General features: G+C 41.3%; 1 protein-coding gene across 1 annotated transcript in view; it reads left to right on the forward strand.

Moving 5' to 3' along the window:
- The window catches only part of efcab6 (EF-hand calcium binding domain 6), a 116,282-nt gene that overhangs the window by 82,330 nt on the left and 14,701 nt on the right, over nt 1-19,251 (forward strand). The window contains exons 21-26 of the mRNA XM_072552383.1: nt 342-444; nt 5,235-5,353; nt 9,886-10,110; nt 10,736-10,891; nt 12,259-12,457; nt 15,060-15,251. Of these exons, the coding sequence (XP_072408484.1) occupies nt 342-444; nt 5,235-5,353; nt 9,886-10,110; nt 10,736-10,891; nt 12,259-12,457; nt 15,060-15,251 (994 nt within the window). The remainder of the gene's footprint in view (nt 1-341; nt 445-5,234; nt 5,354-9,885; nt 10,111-10,735; nt 10,892-12,258; nt 12,458-15,059; nt 15,252-19,251) is intronic.

Genomic DNA, 19,251 nt, shown 5'->3' on the forward strand with positions numbered 1-19,251 from the left:
AAATCAAATCAATTAGAGCATCATGACTGTAGCACCATCTGCACAACCACCTCAGCATCGATTAGATATTAAATCTGACACTTTCTGGTTGATAATGCTTAATTTCACAATGGGTGGGGAATTTGCCTTCTGAACTATCAGCGGCACCAAAGTTCTTTTCTTTTTTTTTCCCCTATTGTTTAATATATAATTACAAAGATTTAATGCAGTAACTGTCTTGGTTGTTCATCCATCTGTAATGTTATTGAATTATTCAAAAGTAGTTAGGAAAATATTGCTCAGCTTTGAACGTAATTGAGAAAACATGGAAGCATGTTTTTAATGAAACGACTTTCATTTAGTTGCAGCTCAATATACGACAAAGATTGTTCGTTGCTTGCCTGTGAGCAAGTCCATGACTTCTTAGCTGCTAAAGCCAAAACAGGATGGCATGAACTGTCTAAGGTGAGGTGATAATACAAGTGTAAAATGATGTTGCAATAACCTTTAACTCATTTGCTTCTAAATTTTGCTCATTTTAAGAAGTTCTGTTTTGCCCAGGTTGCTGCTTAAACTTATTTGTTTATCACTAAGATTTCCCATTTACCACTGAAATTGGGCAGGAACAGCGAATGTAATTTTAAGAAATTGTGCTGTATTTTAAAAGATATAATTGTTATTTTGGAGGATCATTAATTTGGTTCAATTTTACTGTTTCGGTCAAAAACAGAAGAAAACAAAAAAGCATTTTAACAGGGATGTCTCATCCTCCACCTGTGAATAATCCAATTTTAAATAGCTAAACATTACTTTTAAAGATCTATACTGAACCATTCATTCATGACATCAGTGTACAAAGAACACTGGTAAATTAAAATAATATAAGATTCTGGAAACTATCTGCCCATAAAAATCTTAACTATAACAAGTATACCATTTTGGATCCTTGTGGGGGGGACGCCTGTCCCCGTTGCTCAGAAGGGAAGGGCGGAGAAAGGTAGAGCGATAGTTATTGGGGACTCAATAGTGAGGGGCACAGATAGGTGGTTTTGCGGGGGCGACAGAGACTCACGATTGGTATGTTGCCTCCCAGGTGCAAGGGTACGTGATGTCTCTGATCGTGTTTTCCGGGTCCTCAAGGGGGAGGGGGAGCAGCCCCAGATCGTGGTCCACGTTGGCACCAACGACATAGGTAGGAAGAGGGGTGAGGATGTTAGACAGGCTTTCAGGGAGCTAGGTTGGAAGCTCAGAGCTAGAACGAAAAGAGTCATTGTCTCTGATTTGTTACCCGTGCCACGTGATAGAGAGTCGAGGAATAGGGAGAGAGAAGTGTTAAATGCGTGGCTACAGGGATGGTGCAGGAGGGAGGGATTCCGGTTTCTGGACAACTGGGGTTCTTTCTGAGAAGGTGGGACCTCTATAAACAGGATGGTCTACACCTGAACCTGAGGGGCACCAGTATCCTTGGGGGGAGGTTTGCTAGTGCTCTTTGGGAGGGTTTAAACTAACTCTGCAGGGGCATGGGAACCTGGACTGTAGCTTTAGGGTACAGGACCTTGAGTGTAGGGAGGTTAGGAACATGGCATCGATCTCGAAGGAGGGTGCCTTGAAGTGTGTATACTTCAATGCCAGAAGTATAAGAAATAAGGTAGGTGAGCTTGCAGCATGGGTTGGTACCTGGGACTTCGATGTTGTGGCCATTACAGAGACGTGGGTAGAACAGGGACAGGAATGGCTGTTGCAGGTTCCAGGGTTTAAATGTTTTAGTAGGGTCAGAGATGGGGGTAAAAGAGGGGGAGGTGTGGCATTGCTTGTCAAGGATAGTATTACAGCAGTAGAAAGGGTGATGGAGGAAGACTTGCCATCTGAGGTAGTGTGGGCGGAGGTTAGAAATAGGAAAGGTGAGGTCACCCTGTTAGGAGTTTTCTACAGGCCTCCTAATAGTCCGAGAGAAGTAGAGGAAAGTATTGCGAGGATGATTCAGGAGAAGAGTGAAAGTAGCAGGGTGGTTGTTATGGGGGACTTTAACTTCCCAGATATTGACTGGGAAAGCTATAGCTCGAGTTTGTTAGATGGGTCGGTGTTTGTCCAATGTGTGCAGGAGGGTTTCCTGACACAATATGTAGACAGGCCAACAAGAGGTGAGGCTATACTGGATTTGGCTCTAGGTAATGAACCAGGCCAGGTGTTAGACTTGGAGGTAGGTGAGCACTTCGGGGGCAGTGACCACAACTCGGTGTCTTTTACTCTAGTGATGGAGAGGGATAAGTGTGCACTGCAGGGCAACAGTTATAGCTGAGGGCAGGGAAATTATGATGCAGTGAGGCATGACTTAGGATGCGTGGATTGGAAAAATAGGCCTCAAGGGAAGAACACAAATGATATGTGGAGATTGTTCAAGGAACAGCTAATGGGTGTCCTTGATAAGTATGTACCAGTCAGGCAGGGAGGAAAGGGTCTTGCGAGGGAGCCGTGGTTTGATAAGGAATTGGAATCCCTTGTGAAAGGGAAGAGGGCGGCCTATGTAAAGATGAGGCGTGAAGGTTCAGTTGGGGCGATTGAGAGTTATAAGGTAGCCAGGAAGGATCTAAAGAGAGAGCTAAGAGCAGCGAGAAGGGGACATGAAAAGTCCTTAGTTGGTAGGATTAGGGAAAACCCTAAGGCTTTCTATAGGTATGTCAGGAATAAAAGGATGACTAGGGTAGGTATCGGTCCAGTCAAGGATAGTAGTGGGAAGTTGTGTGTGGAGGCGGAGGAGATTGGTGAGACACTAAATCAATACTTTTCGTCAGTATTCACTCAGGAACAGGACACTGTTGCTGATGTGAATATTGAGTCACAAGTGATTAGAATGGATGGCCTTGATGTACGTAGGGAAGAGGTCTGGGGAATACTGGAAAGGATGAAAATAGATAAGTCCCCTGGGCCTGATGGCATTTATCCTAGGATCCTTTGGGAAGCTAGGGAGGAGATAGCGGAGCCATTGGCCTTGCTTTTTATGTCGTCGTTGTCTTCGGGAATAGTGCCAGAAGACTGGAGGATAGCGAATGTGGTCCCCTTGTTCAAGAAGGGGAGCAGGGATAGCCCGAATAACTATAGGCCAGTGAGTCTCACTTCTGTTGTGGGCAAAGTCTTAGAGAGAATTGTAAGGGATAGGATTTATGAACATCTGGATAGGAATAATGTGATCAAGGATAGTCAGCATGGTTTTGTGAAGGGCAGGTCGTGCCTCACAAACCTTATTGAGTTCTTTGAGAAGGTGACCAAGGAAGTGGACGAGGGTAAAGCAGTAGATGTGGTGTATATGGATTTTAGCAAGGCGTTCGATAAGGTACCCCATGGCAGGCTAATGCAAAAACAACGGAGGTATGGCATTGAGGGTGCATTAGAGGTTTGGATTAGGAATTGGCTGGCTGGAAGGAGACAGAGGGTAGTAGTTGATGGTAAAGGTTCATCTTGGAGCGCAGTTACTAGCGGTGTTCCACAAGGATCTGTTTTGGGACCATTGCTGTTTGTCATTTTTATAAATGACCTGGAGGAGGGGCTTGAAGGCTGGGTGAGCAAGTTTGCGGATGACACGAAAGTCGGTGGAGTTGTGGACAGCGAAGAAGGATGTGGCAGGTTACAGCGCGATATAGATAAGTTGCAGAACTGGGCAGTAAGGTGGCAAATGGAATTCAATGTAGCTAGGTGTGAAGTCATTCACTTTGGTAGGAGTAACAAGAAGATGGATTACTGGGCTAATGGTAGACTACTTGGTAGTGTGGATGAGCAGAGGGATCTTGGTGTCCATGTACACAGATCTCTGAAAGTTGCCACCCAGGTAAATAGTGCTGTGAAGAAGGCATATGGTGTACTGGGCTTTATTGGTAGAGGAATTGAGTTCCGGAGTCCTGAGGTCATGTTTCAGTTGTATAAGACTCTGGTGCGGCCTCATCTGGAGTATTGTGTGCAGTTGTGGTCGCCATACTATAGGAAGGATGTGGAGGCATTGGAACGAGTGCAGAGGAGGTTTACCAGGATGTTGCCTGGCATGGTAGGAAGATCGTATGAGGAAAGGCTGAGGCACTTGGGACTTTTCTCATTGGAGAAAAGAAGGTTTAGGGGAGATTTGATAGAGGTGTCCAAGATGATTAGGGGTTTAGATAAGGTTGACTGTGAGAACCTTTTTCCGCGTATGGAGTCAGCTGTTACTAGGGGACACAGCTTTAAATTAAGGGGTGGTAGATATAGGACAGATGTTAGGGGTAGACTTTTTACTCAGCGGGTTGTGAGTTCATGGAATGCCCTGCCAGAAGCAGTGGTGGACTCTCCCTCTTTATGGTCATTTAAGCGGGCATTGGACAAGCATATGGAGGTTATTGGGCTAGTGTAGGTTAGGTAGGCTTCGGTCGGCGCAACATCGAGGGCTGAAGGGCCTGTACTGCGCTGTATTTTTCTATGTTCTATAACAGTCTCTGAAAAAGACAGCAAATGAAGAAATTAGCCTAAGTTCACAATTGTCATTAATTTGATGTAGGGCACTGTCCATTTTTGGGTGGGAGTAACTTCCAGCACGGTATTTTAAAAAAAAATGCAGAAGATTGCAGAAATCCAATTTGGGAGGATGTAATTTTCTCTGGAGTAATTATCCATGATACCACAATAGTCCCTACACATATGCAGGTGGGGCCCCTAACATAAGTTGGCCATGATGAGGAGGCACAGTCATGCCTGGAATAAAGGGGATGGGGGAGGTGATGGTGGAGGCTGGAACAGATGAGAGGGAGCTGCTCCTTCCCGGTGGTGGTCACCTTGTGCTACCATGCCTTGTCTGCCTTCGCCGCACTTGCTCACTACTCAACCCTTTCCAGTTGCTGCTGCATTGCTGGGAGATGGAAAATAATGCACTAGGCACCAGGGGTGCTACTGTGCCTGTTTCCCACCCCTGCCACTCGCTGCAGAAGGAAGAGTGATTGACCTTGTTGTCCAGATGCTAAAATGGCCACACACAGATGGGGCCAGGATCTCAACAGGTGTAGCACTGTGTCCCTGCGTGTGAATGTTTGTTCCTCCACCTGGGTTATTTCACAAGGACCATTGGCAGTGTTTATTGAAATTCCTCAATCCCTGCACTGGTTTGGACTATTTTGGATATATTGGGGATAACCTAATTAAAACATTAGATATCCATTCCTTATAATCAATACTGAATGGATCAACCCTTTACAATAATTATAAAATGGTGAAAAAATGTATTTTGGTTTTTCTATAAGGCTTTTAAACGCATTGATTCAGATGGCAACCTTATTGTGGAAAAGAAAGATATGAGGGACCTTTTGTATCAGCTCTGTTTGCCAATTTCAGCAGAACAATTTGAAAAACTTTGGTCTTGGTAAGAACTTTTATTTCTTCCTCTTTCTCATTTCCTCCCCAGACCTTCTGAAGGGGGATGCTGCTGCTGCTGAACAGTTGCACTGATGCCAGCAATTGCCAAATGTCTTTATGAAATGGTCAATTGTTGTGTCTGAGCTGAGTCACCACTTGACACCAATGTACGTGTCTGTTACAAAGTAGAAAGCAAGAAATGAAAGTTAAGACACGGTAGAAATGTTCAGTGGATCTGGCAGCATCTACGCAGAGAGAAACTGTTAATGTTTATAGTAAATGACCTTCAGCCATCTTGCTGCATGCTCTAGAATTCCCTTATTAAAGATTCTCTTCTCTCCATCCTCCACCTTCTCCTCTTCACCTCCTCCCATACGACAATTACACATAGAAGCAGTATTAGGCTAATCGGCCCACTGGGTCTTCTCCACCATTCCATCATGGTTAGTCTGTTTCTTAACTTCTATCTTCTCCTCATAATCCCCTGATCCCTTTGCCAATCAAAAATCTATCGAATTCTGCCTTCAATGCATTCAATGATGACCTCCTCAGCCCTCTGTGGCAATAAGTTCCACAGATTCGCCACCCTCTGCTGAAATAATTTCTCCTCATCTCAGTCCTAAAGGATCATCCCTTTTCTCTGAGACTGTGCCCTCAGATCCTAGTCTCTCCTAGTCAAAACATCTCCTCCACATCCACTCTGTCCAGGCATGACAATATTCTGTAAGTTTCTTGCATACTCGATTAATGCCAACCTTTGTGATCAACATTTCCCTCGTAATGACTCATTCATGTATTCAGCATCCGTGTTGATGCTGAATATCACCCTTGTGATATTCCCTTGGGGTTTTTTTGCTCTGAATCTTATTCAGGGAAAGTAGGAAAGCTTATTTTGTACAATCAAGCATAAAAGTTGGAAAGTGGTGATATGTGTTGTTTTATTATTCAATGGGCAATGTTTTCCTTAAATGAATGGAACCCAATCATTACAGGTATGTGCTTTACTGCTGTTTTAAAACAGCCACGACAGCTGTATTTCTCCTAGATTCTTGAGCAGCCACCAAGGATTTTTTGTTAAAGGAATCTCAGCAAAAGTCACTGCAGTTGAATTTTGCATTAATTGTTCATGTTTCAGTTACCACATTAATAGAAACCTGATAACAATTGGCTGATCATAATAAACTCTGTCCCCTGCTGCCTTCTTTCTCCACTGAAAGCCCATGCCACACATTTGTGGTAGTCCTATTTACATGCTGTGAGAGACTGCAGCAAAGTACTGTTTCAGATAGGAGAAGGAGGCCATGCTTTTCAAATAAAGCTGATGGAAGTTATGCAGGACATGAGCAGCTAGAATCTGGTACCTTGAACTAAGAAACAACATTGCAAGAGGTTTATTGATCTCAGTAAAACAAAACTACTAAACTACATCATGGTTTGAGGTGCTGACCCTGACCTGCCTACCATTCTTCTGCACATTACTGCCTCAGACCAACTTCCATTGTAGGTCCAAAAAATGGCACATGGAAAGGGGGTTTGCTCAAGGCCCTCCCACTTCTCATCCACTCTCGCCTCCTTATCCTTCAGTCAGAACCCCATATGTCCAGACAACCACATCTGCACAGTTACACAGCAGGCAGTGTTTGTCATTGATCCTCCAGAGTCACAAAACCCAGAGAATGGAAACCTCGAGCACTTCAGCTGTTAGTGTGGAGGAACAAGCAAACTGCTTCTCACTTGGCTGAGACCACGTGTAGAACTAAGTAAAGAGTCTTTGTGTTGTCCAAGAGGATTCACTTTGTTTAACATTATTGTGTCAAAGTATTGTGAAGTGTAGCTGAAACATGCACCTTATTTCAAGTTTCCATTGTCCATTCTCCACAGTTGCCTCCCATTTTCCAAATGGACATGGCCCGTCAGTAGAATGGTAGGAATGTAACGGAAAACAAGCGATGGAGGTGTGACACATTGAGCATTTCCTGACTGTATTTGCACTGGGGAATTGGTGGTGTGGAGTGGTGAAGTGGGCAACTCTTCTGTGCCATAAATATTTACACAGCTGTGTTATCTGAACCAGTCTGCCATAGGCTTCTCTGGTAATTCAGTGAATAGCTACAGGCTTCCTCAGCATGCATCTTTCTTATCCTGCCTTCTCTTCTGGAGGGCAGGTAATGTTTCCTTTCCTACACTGCAGCTCCAGTCATCCTTGTTGTATCATGTGTATTCCTATCTTTTAGGAAACCTTTTGCTGGTACAAACTGAATGGTACTGATAGACCTGTTACTTCGTTACTTCGTTATCAGCCCTATGCTTGCTCTATGGGTATCTTTGTGCTCATGTGCTTTCAATTGTGTCTTTCCATTGCATCAGTGGTAGGGAGTCTTCATATTTGTCATCAACTTCACTTTTAGAAGATAGCTAGTGTCTCCAAGGGGCCACTGCTGACTCCAATTAGGGGTGCCTCATAGAGTTATACAGCACAGAAGCACACTTCTTGGTCCATCTTGGCCGTGCCAATCAGGTGTCCCAATCTGACCTAACCCCATTTGCCAGCATTTGGCCCATATCCCTGGAAACCCTTCCTATTCATATACACATCCAGATGCTTTTAAATATTGTAACTGTACCCACCTCCTCCACTTCCTCTGGCAGCTCGTTCCATTTGCGCACCACCCTCTGCATGAAAAAATTATCCCTCAGGTCCTTTTTAAATCTTTTCCCTCTCACCTTAAGCCTATGGCCTCTAGTTTTGGACTTTCGCACCCTAGAAGAAAAACTTTCTTTATTCACCCTATCCATGCCTCTCATGATTTTATAAATCTCCCCTCAGCCATCAACGCCCCAGAGAAAGAAGGTCCAGACTATTCAGCCTTGCTGTTTAACTCAAACCCTCCAGTCCCAGCAACCTCCCTGCAAATCTTTTCTGCATCCTCTCACGTTTGACAACATCCTTCATACAGAAGGGTGACCAGAATTGTACACCAACCTGTATCAGTGGAAAGCTAGTTAGTGTTGCAAATACAAACGTTCTGTGTCTGACCAGCCCAAATTGCAACCCTGCCTTTGTGAAAGACTTGTGCTCTCAGGACTTGATTGGAGAGCATGCTTTTGCTGCTTTCCAGGTAATTTTGTCCACTTTGATGTGTACTTTTCAACATGACAACAACAGTACCATATCAGTGCCTTGGCGACATGGCCTCAGTCACCTGTAAGATACACTTGTGGACCCTAGGTTACAATCCTCCACATGTCAGCTGTAAATCACTGCAAAGTACCCAGTGCAGGGCTGTGTGAAGAATTCTGTGGCAGTGATGACTTTGATGGCTGGCCTTGTACGCATACCTGTCCCTTTTGTTGCAGAGTTTGTTGATATCAGTACTAACCTGCCATGAAAGCCTGGGTCTTATATGGTACTGTGGTTCTGTCATGTTGGGAAGTTGTATACCCTGTGGTAGGGTGTCACCTCCATCACGTTAGAAATCTACGTCAATACCTTCTGTCCTGTGGAGCAGCTGTCTGGTGCTGTTAGTTTTGCTGCTGCTGGGTCAGTTGGGATTTATGTGACAGCTTCTCTTCTTCCTAATCATTGTTCCATGAAATAATTGCATAGGCTGCTCCTGTGTTGCAGGGAAGTACATATTTAAGTGGACAAAATTACCTGCAAAACAGTGAAAGCATGCTCTTGAAGCAAACCCTGTGAGCACATTCCTTTTTCAAAGGCAGAGTGGAAGCCATGCACTTTCAGTCTTTAAAGTCTTCCTTGCCTATCAATTTCATTGATTATTGACATTTGTTCTCACCTTGTTAACTGTGGCATGTCCCACACAGCTTAAGAAGCCCTATCACTGGCTGTTCAACCCAGAATCTTGCATTAAGGCTATAACTAGCTGGTTATTTAAATATTTAAATGACTGATCTGACTGCTCCATAGCAGTTTCTACTACAGCTGAATATGTTCAAAGCTTTGAAAATAAAATAGTACTGATTGGAAGCCATCTCTCTAAATGGAAGAGATTGATGGGTTTGTCTGGTGACTAGGATTTCCAATTGATCTATATCTTAACAGACATTCAAACATGGTCTGGGCCAACTTGTGGAATAGTGAGTTTTAATAGAATGAACATATGACTTCAACATCCATTTACCACATTAAATGAGATGCTGAATTGTGGTCCAAATCAATCAATAGCATGCAACAAAATGACCATGAATGATGACAATGGATAAAGGATGACAAGCCAACACAAATTTAATTGAAAGAATGAATTATCTTGCTTATATAGTGTAACTTCACAGGAGATCCCCAAGATTTCTGGCAAAATAATATTGGCATTGTTGTGCTCAAACTTAGGGAAGGCAATGGGAGAACCCTTATAGAAAATCAGTTCAAAATTTCATTTTTCAGATCAACTAACCAGTTTATTCTCCATTCCATAGCCTCATTTGGGTGTCTGCCTTTTATTACTGCAATAATTGGAAGGAATGTTATGCCTGAAGAACATGCTTTGAATTTTCTTACATGTGCATTTTGTTGGTTTTCAGGTATGATTCAGATAAGAAAGGTTTTACTACTCACCTTGAGTTCCTGAAGAAGCTTAGGAATAGATTTGCAAGACAGGTCCAGACAGACAGTAAACAAATTGTTCCAGAGAGCCGAGGCAGATTAATGGATCAGTCCAACAAGCAACAGCAATTCCACACTGATGGAATCCAACAGAAACTTCAGACAGGAACTCTTAATATCACTGAGCTGAAAAAGCAGCTTAAGTAAGTAGAATCCTATACGTTTTAATCTTTGGTTCCCATTGATTACTATTGCAACTTAGAATTGTTGGGTTTGAAGATAGATTATGCCAGTGCCTTATGCCACCTATTGTTGCTTCTTTGGAAAGAGTGGTTCATGTGTGGAAAGATGTGGTGAATGTGGGTACAGTTACAACATTTTCAAAGACATTTGGATAGCTACATGTAAAGGAAAGGTTTGGAGTGATATGGGCCAAATACAGGCAAATGGGACTAGTTTAATTTGGCAATGGTTGGCAATGACAAGTTAGTCCAAAGGATTTGTTTCCATGCTGAATGATTTTATGACCATTTTTCTAGTATTTAATGGTGTGTTGCTCATAGGAGAATAACGCTTTCGAATAAAAGATAGAATGATTTGTTTCTAAAGAGAACTAAAAGGAGAAATATCCTTTGTCAAACTAAACAGTACTTTGGTTCAACAGTGCATGTTAGTAAAAGAAAACTGTGAATTATTATTGTCAGAAATTATTACAAAACTCCTGTTAGAAACTGGACTTTTATTATTATGGAATATTAATGTTAATAGGCAGTATATTGAACTTGACTGTAATACATTAATCTGTGCTGCTTTCTGTTGATCTGTAAGAGCTAAATTCAGGAACCACCATAAAGGTTTTCATGAGGCCTTTGACAAACTAGATAAAAGGAATGATGGCTGTGTGTCAGTAAATGATTTTCAAAGGGTGCTGAAGGATCATAACTACCACCTGGGTGAAGAACAACTTAAACAGCTCTTGGTCAGGTATGAACAGACATTATACTTGGTTATCAAGCACCCAGTAAGATCACAGTGTGCCTTTTCTACTGGGCTGTCATTCTTGGCAATTATCTATTTGAGAATTTAGTTAACTTATTCAAATATAAAAATGCAATACCATGTGAAATACAAGCAGATGTAAATTACATCAGCCTGCTCTTCTGTTCAGCACGTCTTAACACAGCTGATCTGTCTTTAACATGTTTCCCCAGACTGAAACTGTCTTGATTCCCTGAGAGAGCAAAGATTTTTTGACCTCAGTCTTATACTCAACAATGGAGTATCCACAACCCTTTTGGGATAGAAAATAACAGATTCACTACCTCTTAGTGAAAACATTATTCCTCGACTCAGTCCTAAATGAATAGCCCCTTACCCTAAGATTGTACCGCTGTTCTGTAGATTTCCCAGCTAGGGAAAACATTCTTCAGTATCTATCATATCAAGCCTCTCTGACCACCTGTCTTCCTTCTAAATTGTAGCATGCATAGATCCAATTTGCTTAGCCTCTCATCCCTTTGGAAAACTGGTCTTATACATGTGGCTTTTTATAAGGGAGCTTAGAAACTGGTTTCCTGTAGATGGCTTTATTGCTTATTATCCACCAGAATGGAAGGACAATGCATTAATCTTCTACTTGATACTGTAATGAGTGGTCATATTGGCTGGAATATTCAGGATGGGAGATGGGAAGGCTGGGAAATTATATGGAAATGCATTCGAATTTCTGGGTTGGTGCTTTCTATCATTCCATTTTTCCAGTGGTTGGAAAGGTAGGTTGTTCACTGTCATAAGTGGCCAATAAAGGACTCTTCCTGCTCTGAGGACAACTATGGGTAGAATGTCTGGGACGTTGCGCATAAGGAATGATTCTATCAGTATGCTTAGGTCAGGTTGTTGCTTGACTAGAGCAGTTTAAATCAGATACCATATTCATCGCATGTAGCAGCAGTGATGTCATCAAGCAGATAAATAACCAGTCACATTAAAATACACAAGCTTACAGGCTCACAAAGCCTTTGCTGTTAATTTAAATTTCAGAAAAAGTAAATATACGATTTTATCAAGACAAAGCTAAAATAAAGATAAGCAGAAAATATGTAGCTAAACAGAAAATATATTTATAAAAATGTGGAATTTTCATTTGTGGGAACATTTAACACTTCAGTCTATGGGAAGCTGTATAGCGCAGTGTATAGAGAAGATTTATAAAAAATAAGGTGAACGTATTGATCAATGTACTAACCAAAGACAGATGCAATTTTTCTAGCATGCAATCCTCAAGTCTTGTTATGTCAAAATGGAATTGCCATCTGTTTATATTTGCTCTTGGTTCACACACCCCACTTCAGTTTGGAAATCCCGATGCACAATTGCAAATTTTCTTACGCTGATTTCTTGAGAGCCATTGAGGATATTGAAGATAAGTCACTGAAGCGTGGCCCAAAACTTACATTTATTCCACGTGAAAATTTTCAAATACAATCTCCAGAGAAAATGCTCACTAAACTAAAAGGAGAAGTCGCCAAATCCTCAAATGCATTGTTTGAGGTGAGTCATTTTAAAATTTTGCATAAAGAACATTTCAGTCAATAAGGTGTTGTTCAGATTACCACAACATTGTGCATTAACATCAATCAATATCCAAAAATGATTATTGAAGTATTATTTCCTTACAGAAGCTGTCCTAATTACCTCGCTGAAGGATAAAATTCTTTTTAATTGTACAAACACATGTTACATGGTAATTCATTTTATCTGATCACCCTTGTTTAAGACAACAAGTTGGTTTACTTTTTATCCTTTAGGGACTATGTTGTGTTGACATTCACTAAAAGCCATACATGTTGAGTGGCCAATTGCAAAGTATCTCAGAGTTACAATTAATGGGGCAATTGAGCTGTGCAGTATGCAATTTTTAGATAAGATGGAGCAAAAGTGCCGAGATGCATACATTGATCTTTAAAGCAGAAATCTATGTAGAATTAGTCACAATCCTCCACAACCCTGACATTATACATCAAGAGGGAGATTAGATCACTGCAGTGAGGTTACCTGCATCACATCTATGACCTAGAGAGACAACTTATTAGGGCTGCAGAGAGTTTGGGATAGAAGGGGAGAAGCAGCAGAATTGAAGATGTCGAGAAGGTGTAAAGAGTATGAGGCAATTATAGAGCAGAGAAACAAAGATTTTAGCCAGAATACAAGATAATTAATGATAGAGAAAGACTGACAGGCTTCAAAGCACCGATGCTGAAATCAGATAAGAAAGCCCCACAATCGAGACACATACATAGAATTTTAAGTGATGCATAAACATTAATAAATTGTTGATAGACATGCATCAGACAGACTGACAAACAGACATAAGTTCGTTCTGATGCAAAAATGAAAAAAGCAAGGAATTGACTATGGCAGAGACCAAAGGACATTCACATGTCAGGAAAAGGTGCTTTCTCAAACATCTTCATCCACAATCGGATAAATCACGATAAAAATATTAAATCATCAGAGAACTCACAACACACACTGCCTATTGGATTACCACTGTGTTATTCTGTGTACCCTGAAATAATTATCTTCTGTCCTTTAATCCTACTTCATATGAAGTCTACCTTTGGAACCTGACTCGCTTGGCTATAGAAGATTAACCAGTTTCCTTGGAAAGTGAAATGTTAAATAAATTGCCTTGATTGCTTATAAAAGCTTCTCACATTAAAGTCATTTTACTCATTACCTGAGCATCTGATAAGCTGTATAGTGAAGCTGGACACAAAAGAATAATTATTCTAGTGCCTGATTTTCAGTCTGAGACCAATGAAACTGATCAATACAGCACAAAGATATAAATCATTAATTATGCAGTTTCCACAAATTAGATAATAGACAATAGGTGCAGGAGTAGGCCATTCTGCCTTTCAAGCCTGCACCACCATTCATTATGATCATGGCTAATCAGTATCCTGTTCCTGCCTTATCTCCATAACCCTTGATTCCACTATCCTTGAGAGCTCTATCCAATTCTTTCTTAAATGAATCCAGAGATTGGGCCTCCACTGCCCTCTGGGGAAGAGCATTCCACTTAGGGCAACCAGCTATGCTTATCAGAGCACTCCTACATAAAAATTATATCAAGGAGCCAGTGGAGCCTGCATCATTAAAATAATTCTGTTGAAAGTTCAGTAAACAAAGCAGATTCTCTGACAACTGTTTTGTTTTATTTTTATAGCAATACAGCCTGTCACTGCTTAGCCCATTACTGGCATTTAAATTAGATTTGTGATGAGCATTTGAGGTGCATGAGATGCACCACCTGCATTTTTATTTCTCCTGATTATTTCTTTCCGTTCTTCCCCTGTAGAGAACAACTAGTGTCTCAACTATTACCATCCTCGAAACAAATGCTGTTAGAAACTTGGATAAATGGGAAATTATCAGTATGCATCCATGTCAAGCCTTACCAGCCTATAGGCAGAATGTTCACACACTAATGAATTTTTAAATTGTCTCAAGAACCCACAATTCTCAATAGCTTGAACAGCTAAATGAGAGAAATTTGCTGTGCTGAAAGTCTGTCCATCATATCTGTGCATGCTCATTGCTAAAGAAGTTTAAAAACTAATTTAACTGGCCATGTCATATCCCCATGCTCTTAAATTAATGTTTCAAAATAGAACCAGACCTGCTACTAATACAATGCTCCTATACAATTAAAACATTTTGTTGTTCATTCATACGTTACCTTCCTTCTTCTAGGATCATTGCAATAGGTTATGGCTTAGCAGGCATCAGGAGGATCTTGTGTTTGTTACGATCCTTTATGCAAGCATTCTAACAAGTACTTAACTGGGGAGATAGGCCTGGCTCATAGAAAACAATATTAACTTTGTCTGAGGTCCACATGTGTACCACTTCAGTAGTTCTTGATAATGATAGCAGGAGTCCTGTATTATTCTTTCCCTAGTCAAGACCATTAAGGTTATCTTACCATATCAACTAACCCAGTTGATGAAATCTGAAACTTTATTGGTCTGTTTGACTTAATGACTTGCTGTGTTGTGCATTGATGCACCAAAGGGATTTGGAAGATGTTTTTATTAGAATAAACGTGGATGTGAAACATTGTTTTTTTTAAATTTTGTTTTCTTAGGCCTTCAAATCATTTGATAAATATGGGAATGGGAAGATCAATTCATTAGCATTCCGCCAGGTGCTTCATAATGTATGCTTCAGACTGACAGACAAGGAGTTCAATTACCTTCTCAGCAAATTGAAATTAGATTCAGACTACATGGTAGACTGGCTTGACTTCCTACAGAGCTACAATATCTACAACTATAAGGTCAGCATAATTCGCATTTAATGTTTATTCCTCAATGTTTAGTCCTTTCTCCTGACAAGCAAATATAAACCTCCATTGTGTTGCACAGCTGTACCGCATTTTATAAAATGTTTAAGATGAATGTTGCAGAGCTTTAGAAAGAGATACTAACTAATGAAGTCTTTCATATTCACAATCATGTAACTTGTCTTTTATTTAAGTGCTGAATTGTAACTTAATTATTCAAGGATTTTAGAAGCATGCGTTTTATTTAAAGTTAAGTTTAAAGTATCTATCAGCTTCTACTGTGTGTTATCATAATGACAACAGTTCCTTCAGTTTCAACAGGGCCATATTTCCTTTTGAATGTACCTTGATATCTGAGAATAGAAGAATATTCAGTTTATAAAGTCATATGAATCACTAAGCCTAGGTTAACAACAGTTTTAGCAAATAATGATTAATGGGATGTTTAGATTACAGCTTTACATTCTGGCCACTCAAGATTGCCTCCTATTAATGTTTCCCTTTGTGTCAGAGGTCAACAGCTGTTGCTGAGGTTTTGATTGAAGTTTTCACAGTCTTCAACTCAAATGTATCATTTCCACGTTGTTAGAATGTATTTTGGGGAAGCACGCAGTCACTTTATTAAATCACACTAACACTGCAATATTTGACACAGTACACTTCCTATAGTTGTTAGTGGGTGAAGATTTAGGCTATATTCCAGAACTACTTAACATTCTTTGGTTGAATTTTGGCGTAAAAGATGGGTTCACATCCTCCTTTAGGGAAGAAATTCCGTCAGCAAAGTTGATGTGTGAAGCTTTGCTACTGATATTTTATATAGATTTCACTAATTGATAAAATAAATATTGTGATATTCTGGAATAATGATGATGATGATTTCATTTGAGCAATGGCAAGGTTGCTCCAAGAAGTTTAATGGAGAAATATGGCTGTTGTTATTCATTAAAGAACCCAAATGCTGATAGTTCATTTTGCTAGAGATGGCAGTGTTGAAGAACTTGGATTCCTTAATGAATATAATAAAGGCTGAAAAAAAAACCATTGACTAGAAACTGTGCTGGACTAACCATAAAATTACTGTATCTCCTAGAGCAAGTCAGAGGCTAAGAATCCTGTAGCGAGTAACACCACCTGACTCCCCAAAGTCTGCCCACCATCAAAAGGTACAAGTCAGGAGTATGATGGAATAATCCACACTTGCCAGATGAGTTCACCCCAACAATACTCCTAGTTTGATACTATCTGGACAAAGCTTGATTGGCACACCTGCAATCATCCTCTTCCTCCACAACTGACACTCTACAGCAGCACTGTGTACTATCTACAAGATGCGCTGCGGAAATTTGCTAAAGATACTTAGACAACCCCATCCAAACCCACAACAGTTCCATCTGAAAGGACAAGGGCTGCAGGTACAGTGGCAAGCCACCGTCTGCAGGTTCCCTCCAAGCCATGCACTATCTGAATTGGAAATATATTGCCGTACCTTCACTGTCACTGGGTCAAAATCTTGGAATTCCTTCTGTACGAGCATTGTGTGTCTACCCACAGCATGTGGAGTGCAGTGGTTCAAGAAAACAGCTCACAACCACCTTTTTGGGGGCAACTATAGATGGGCAATAAATGCTGGCTTAGCCAGTGATCATGTGTTGCTAGAAAAGCACAGCAGGTCAGGCAGCATCCAAGGGGCAGGAGAATCGCCGTTTCGGGCATGAGCCCTTCTTCAAGAATGAGGAAAGTGTGTCCAGCAGGCTAAGATAAAAGGTAGGGAGGAGGGACTTGGGGGAGGGGCATTGGAAATGCGATAGGTGGAAGGAGGTCAAGGTGAGGGTGATAGGCCGGAGTGGGGGTGGAGGTGGGGCGGAGAGGTCAGGAAGAAGATTGCAGGTTAAGAAGGCGGTTCTGAGTTCGAGGGATTTGACTGAAACAAGGTGGGGGGAGGGGAAATGAGGAAACTGGAGAAATCTGAGTTCATCCCTTGTGGTTGGAGAGTTCCTAGGCGGAAGATGAGGCGCTCTTCCTCCAACCCTACGTGCTGCTATGGTTTGGCGATGGAGGAGTCCAAGGATCTGCATGTCCTTGGTGGAGTGGGAGGGGGAGTTGAAGTGTTGAGCTACGGGGTGGTTGGGTTTGTTGGTCCGGGTGTCCCAGAGGTGTTCTCTGAAACGTTCCGCAAGTAGCCAGTGATACCCTCATTCCATGAGTGAATTAAAAAATTTACAGTTAAAGTGTCAGATCAGAGGATTTATTGTTAGCTATAGCTCAGTATTAATGTTCTCACCTCTCCCTAGCATTTACATCTCCATCATCAGCCTTTCTTTACTTTTTAATCATTTGTTAAGATGCGCTTTAAGACTGAACTTTTTGTCCAAAGTTTTGATCACCTTTTCTAATATCTTGTTAAATGGCTCTGAGTCTAACTTCATTTGTTAATGGCCCTGTGACAAACTTTGATGCATTTTAACAACATTAAACTTTTTACTATTATAATCAGGTAATTGTGGGTTGAGGTATCCACTCCAAAGACTGGGTCATATTGGTCAATGCCTCAGTGTCAATCTTGGAGAAGCATTGTACCATTGGCGTTTCAGTCTCATGTGAACGTAAAAATGGACAGATGTGTTCTTATTAAGTCGTGGCCTACGTTTACTCCCCAAACCTACATTGTTTGTGTTTTTAAAAAAAATCTGTTAATTTATTTCATTGCTGTTTACCAAACCTTGTCTTGTGCAAATTGTATGTCACATTTCCTACATTACCAGTGAATTCATTCCAAAGGTACTTTGTTGATAGTAAAACATTTTTGACATGCCTGGCAACAGTGGAATGCATTATAAAACTGAACATCTTTCTTGAGACTACACAAAAGAACGAATCAGGCGATGTGCTCAATGAAATGAAAAGCTAATTTGCTGTTAAACCAAGTAACTCTTATTTTCGATCATAGTTGTTACTTTATCTTATGCTTGTCTTTTAACATTGTATTCACCATATCTCATTGATTTGCAACATTTTGTACGTAGGTTTTCTGTCTTTCCTTTATCCTATATTCTTATAGAGGGCTGGAGTTTTAGGATCCGATGGAGGCAGAGTTGGAGGGGGTAGCAGCGGGGGAAGGGGGGGAGGTGGCGGGTGGTGCCTGGGATGTTCACACTGCCAATGGCATGCTAGTCATTCAGTTCCATCCTACCCCAGGAGGTACAAAGGGGGATGTGGGTGGGGAGACGGTGACACGGCTACTCAATTGATGGGTGGTAGGCAAGTGATTGAACTCTTTAAGAGTCAATAAATGTAATTTTTTCCCATCATCCTCCAGTTCCCCAGAGGCATTTGGAAACCAAGCAACAAGCCTCAGACTAACTGGTGGCAGCACTACAAGACTCCTCCTGCCTTCCTGCTTTCAATTGAGCTGTAGACTGCCTCTATGCATGATCTGGTGTTCCCATTATTATGGTTTGAATCCTGAGAGATTGTCAAAAGTTTGGAGAGAAGGTTTCTCCATCTTGAGATGACTTATCCCTCACGTATATGCTGCTGTATATAATCTGGCATGTCTCCAGTTCCAAGGAAGAACCAATCTACCCTTTGAGCAATTCTTGGCCATTGTGGAGCAAATTCTTTGAGGAAATCACAAAGTTGATTGATGAGGGAAGAGATGTAGATGTCATAAACATGGACTTTAGCAAGGCATTTGATAAAGTTCCCCATAGTAAGCTGATAGAGAAGGTGAAGTCACATGGGATCCAGGGTGTTCGAGCTAGATGGATCGAGAACTGGTTGGACAACAGGAGAAGAGAGTAGTAATGGAAGAAAGCTACTCAAAATGGCCAGTGGTGTTCCACAGGGATCTGTGCTGGGACCATTGTTGTTTGTGATGCACATAAATGATTTGGCGGAAGGTGTAGGTTGCCTCATGAGCAAGTTTGCAGATGACACTAAGATTGGTGGAGTAGCAGATGGTGAAGGGGACTGTCGGAGAATACAGCAACAT

This window comes from Chiloscyllium punctatum, chromosome 32 (genome assembly GCF_047496795.1).
Source record: "Chiloscyllium punctatum isolate Juve2018m chromosome 32, sChiPun1.3, whole genome shotgun sequence".
NCBI lineage: Eukaryota > Metazoa > Chordata > Chondrichthyes > Orectolobiformes > Hemiscylliidae > Chiloscyllium > Chiloscyllium punctatum.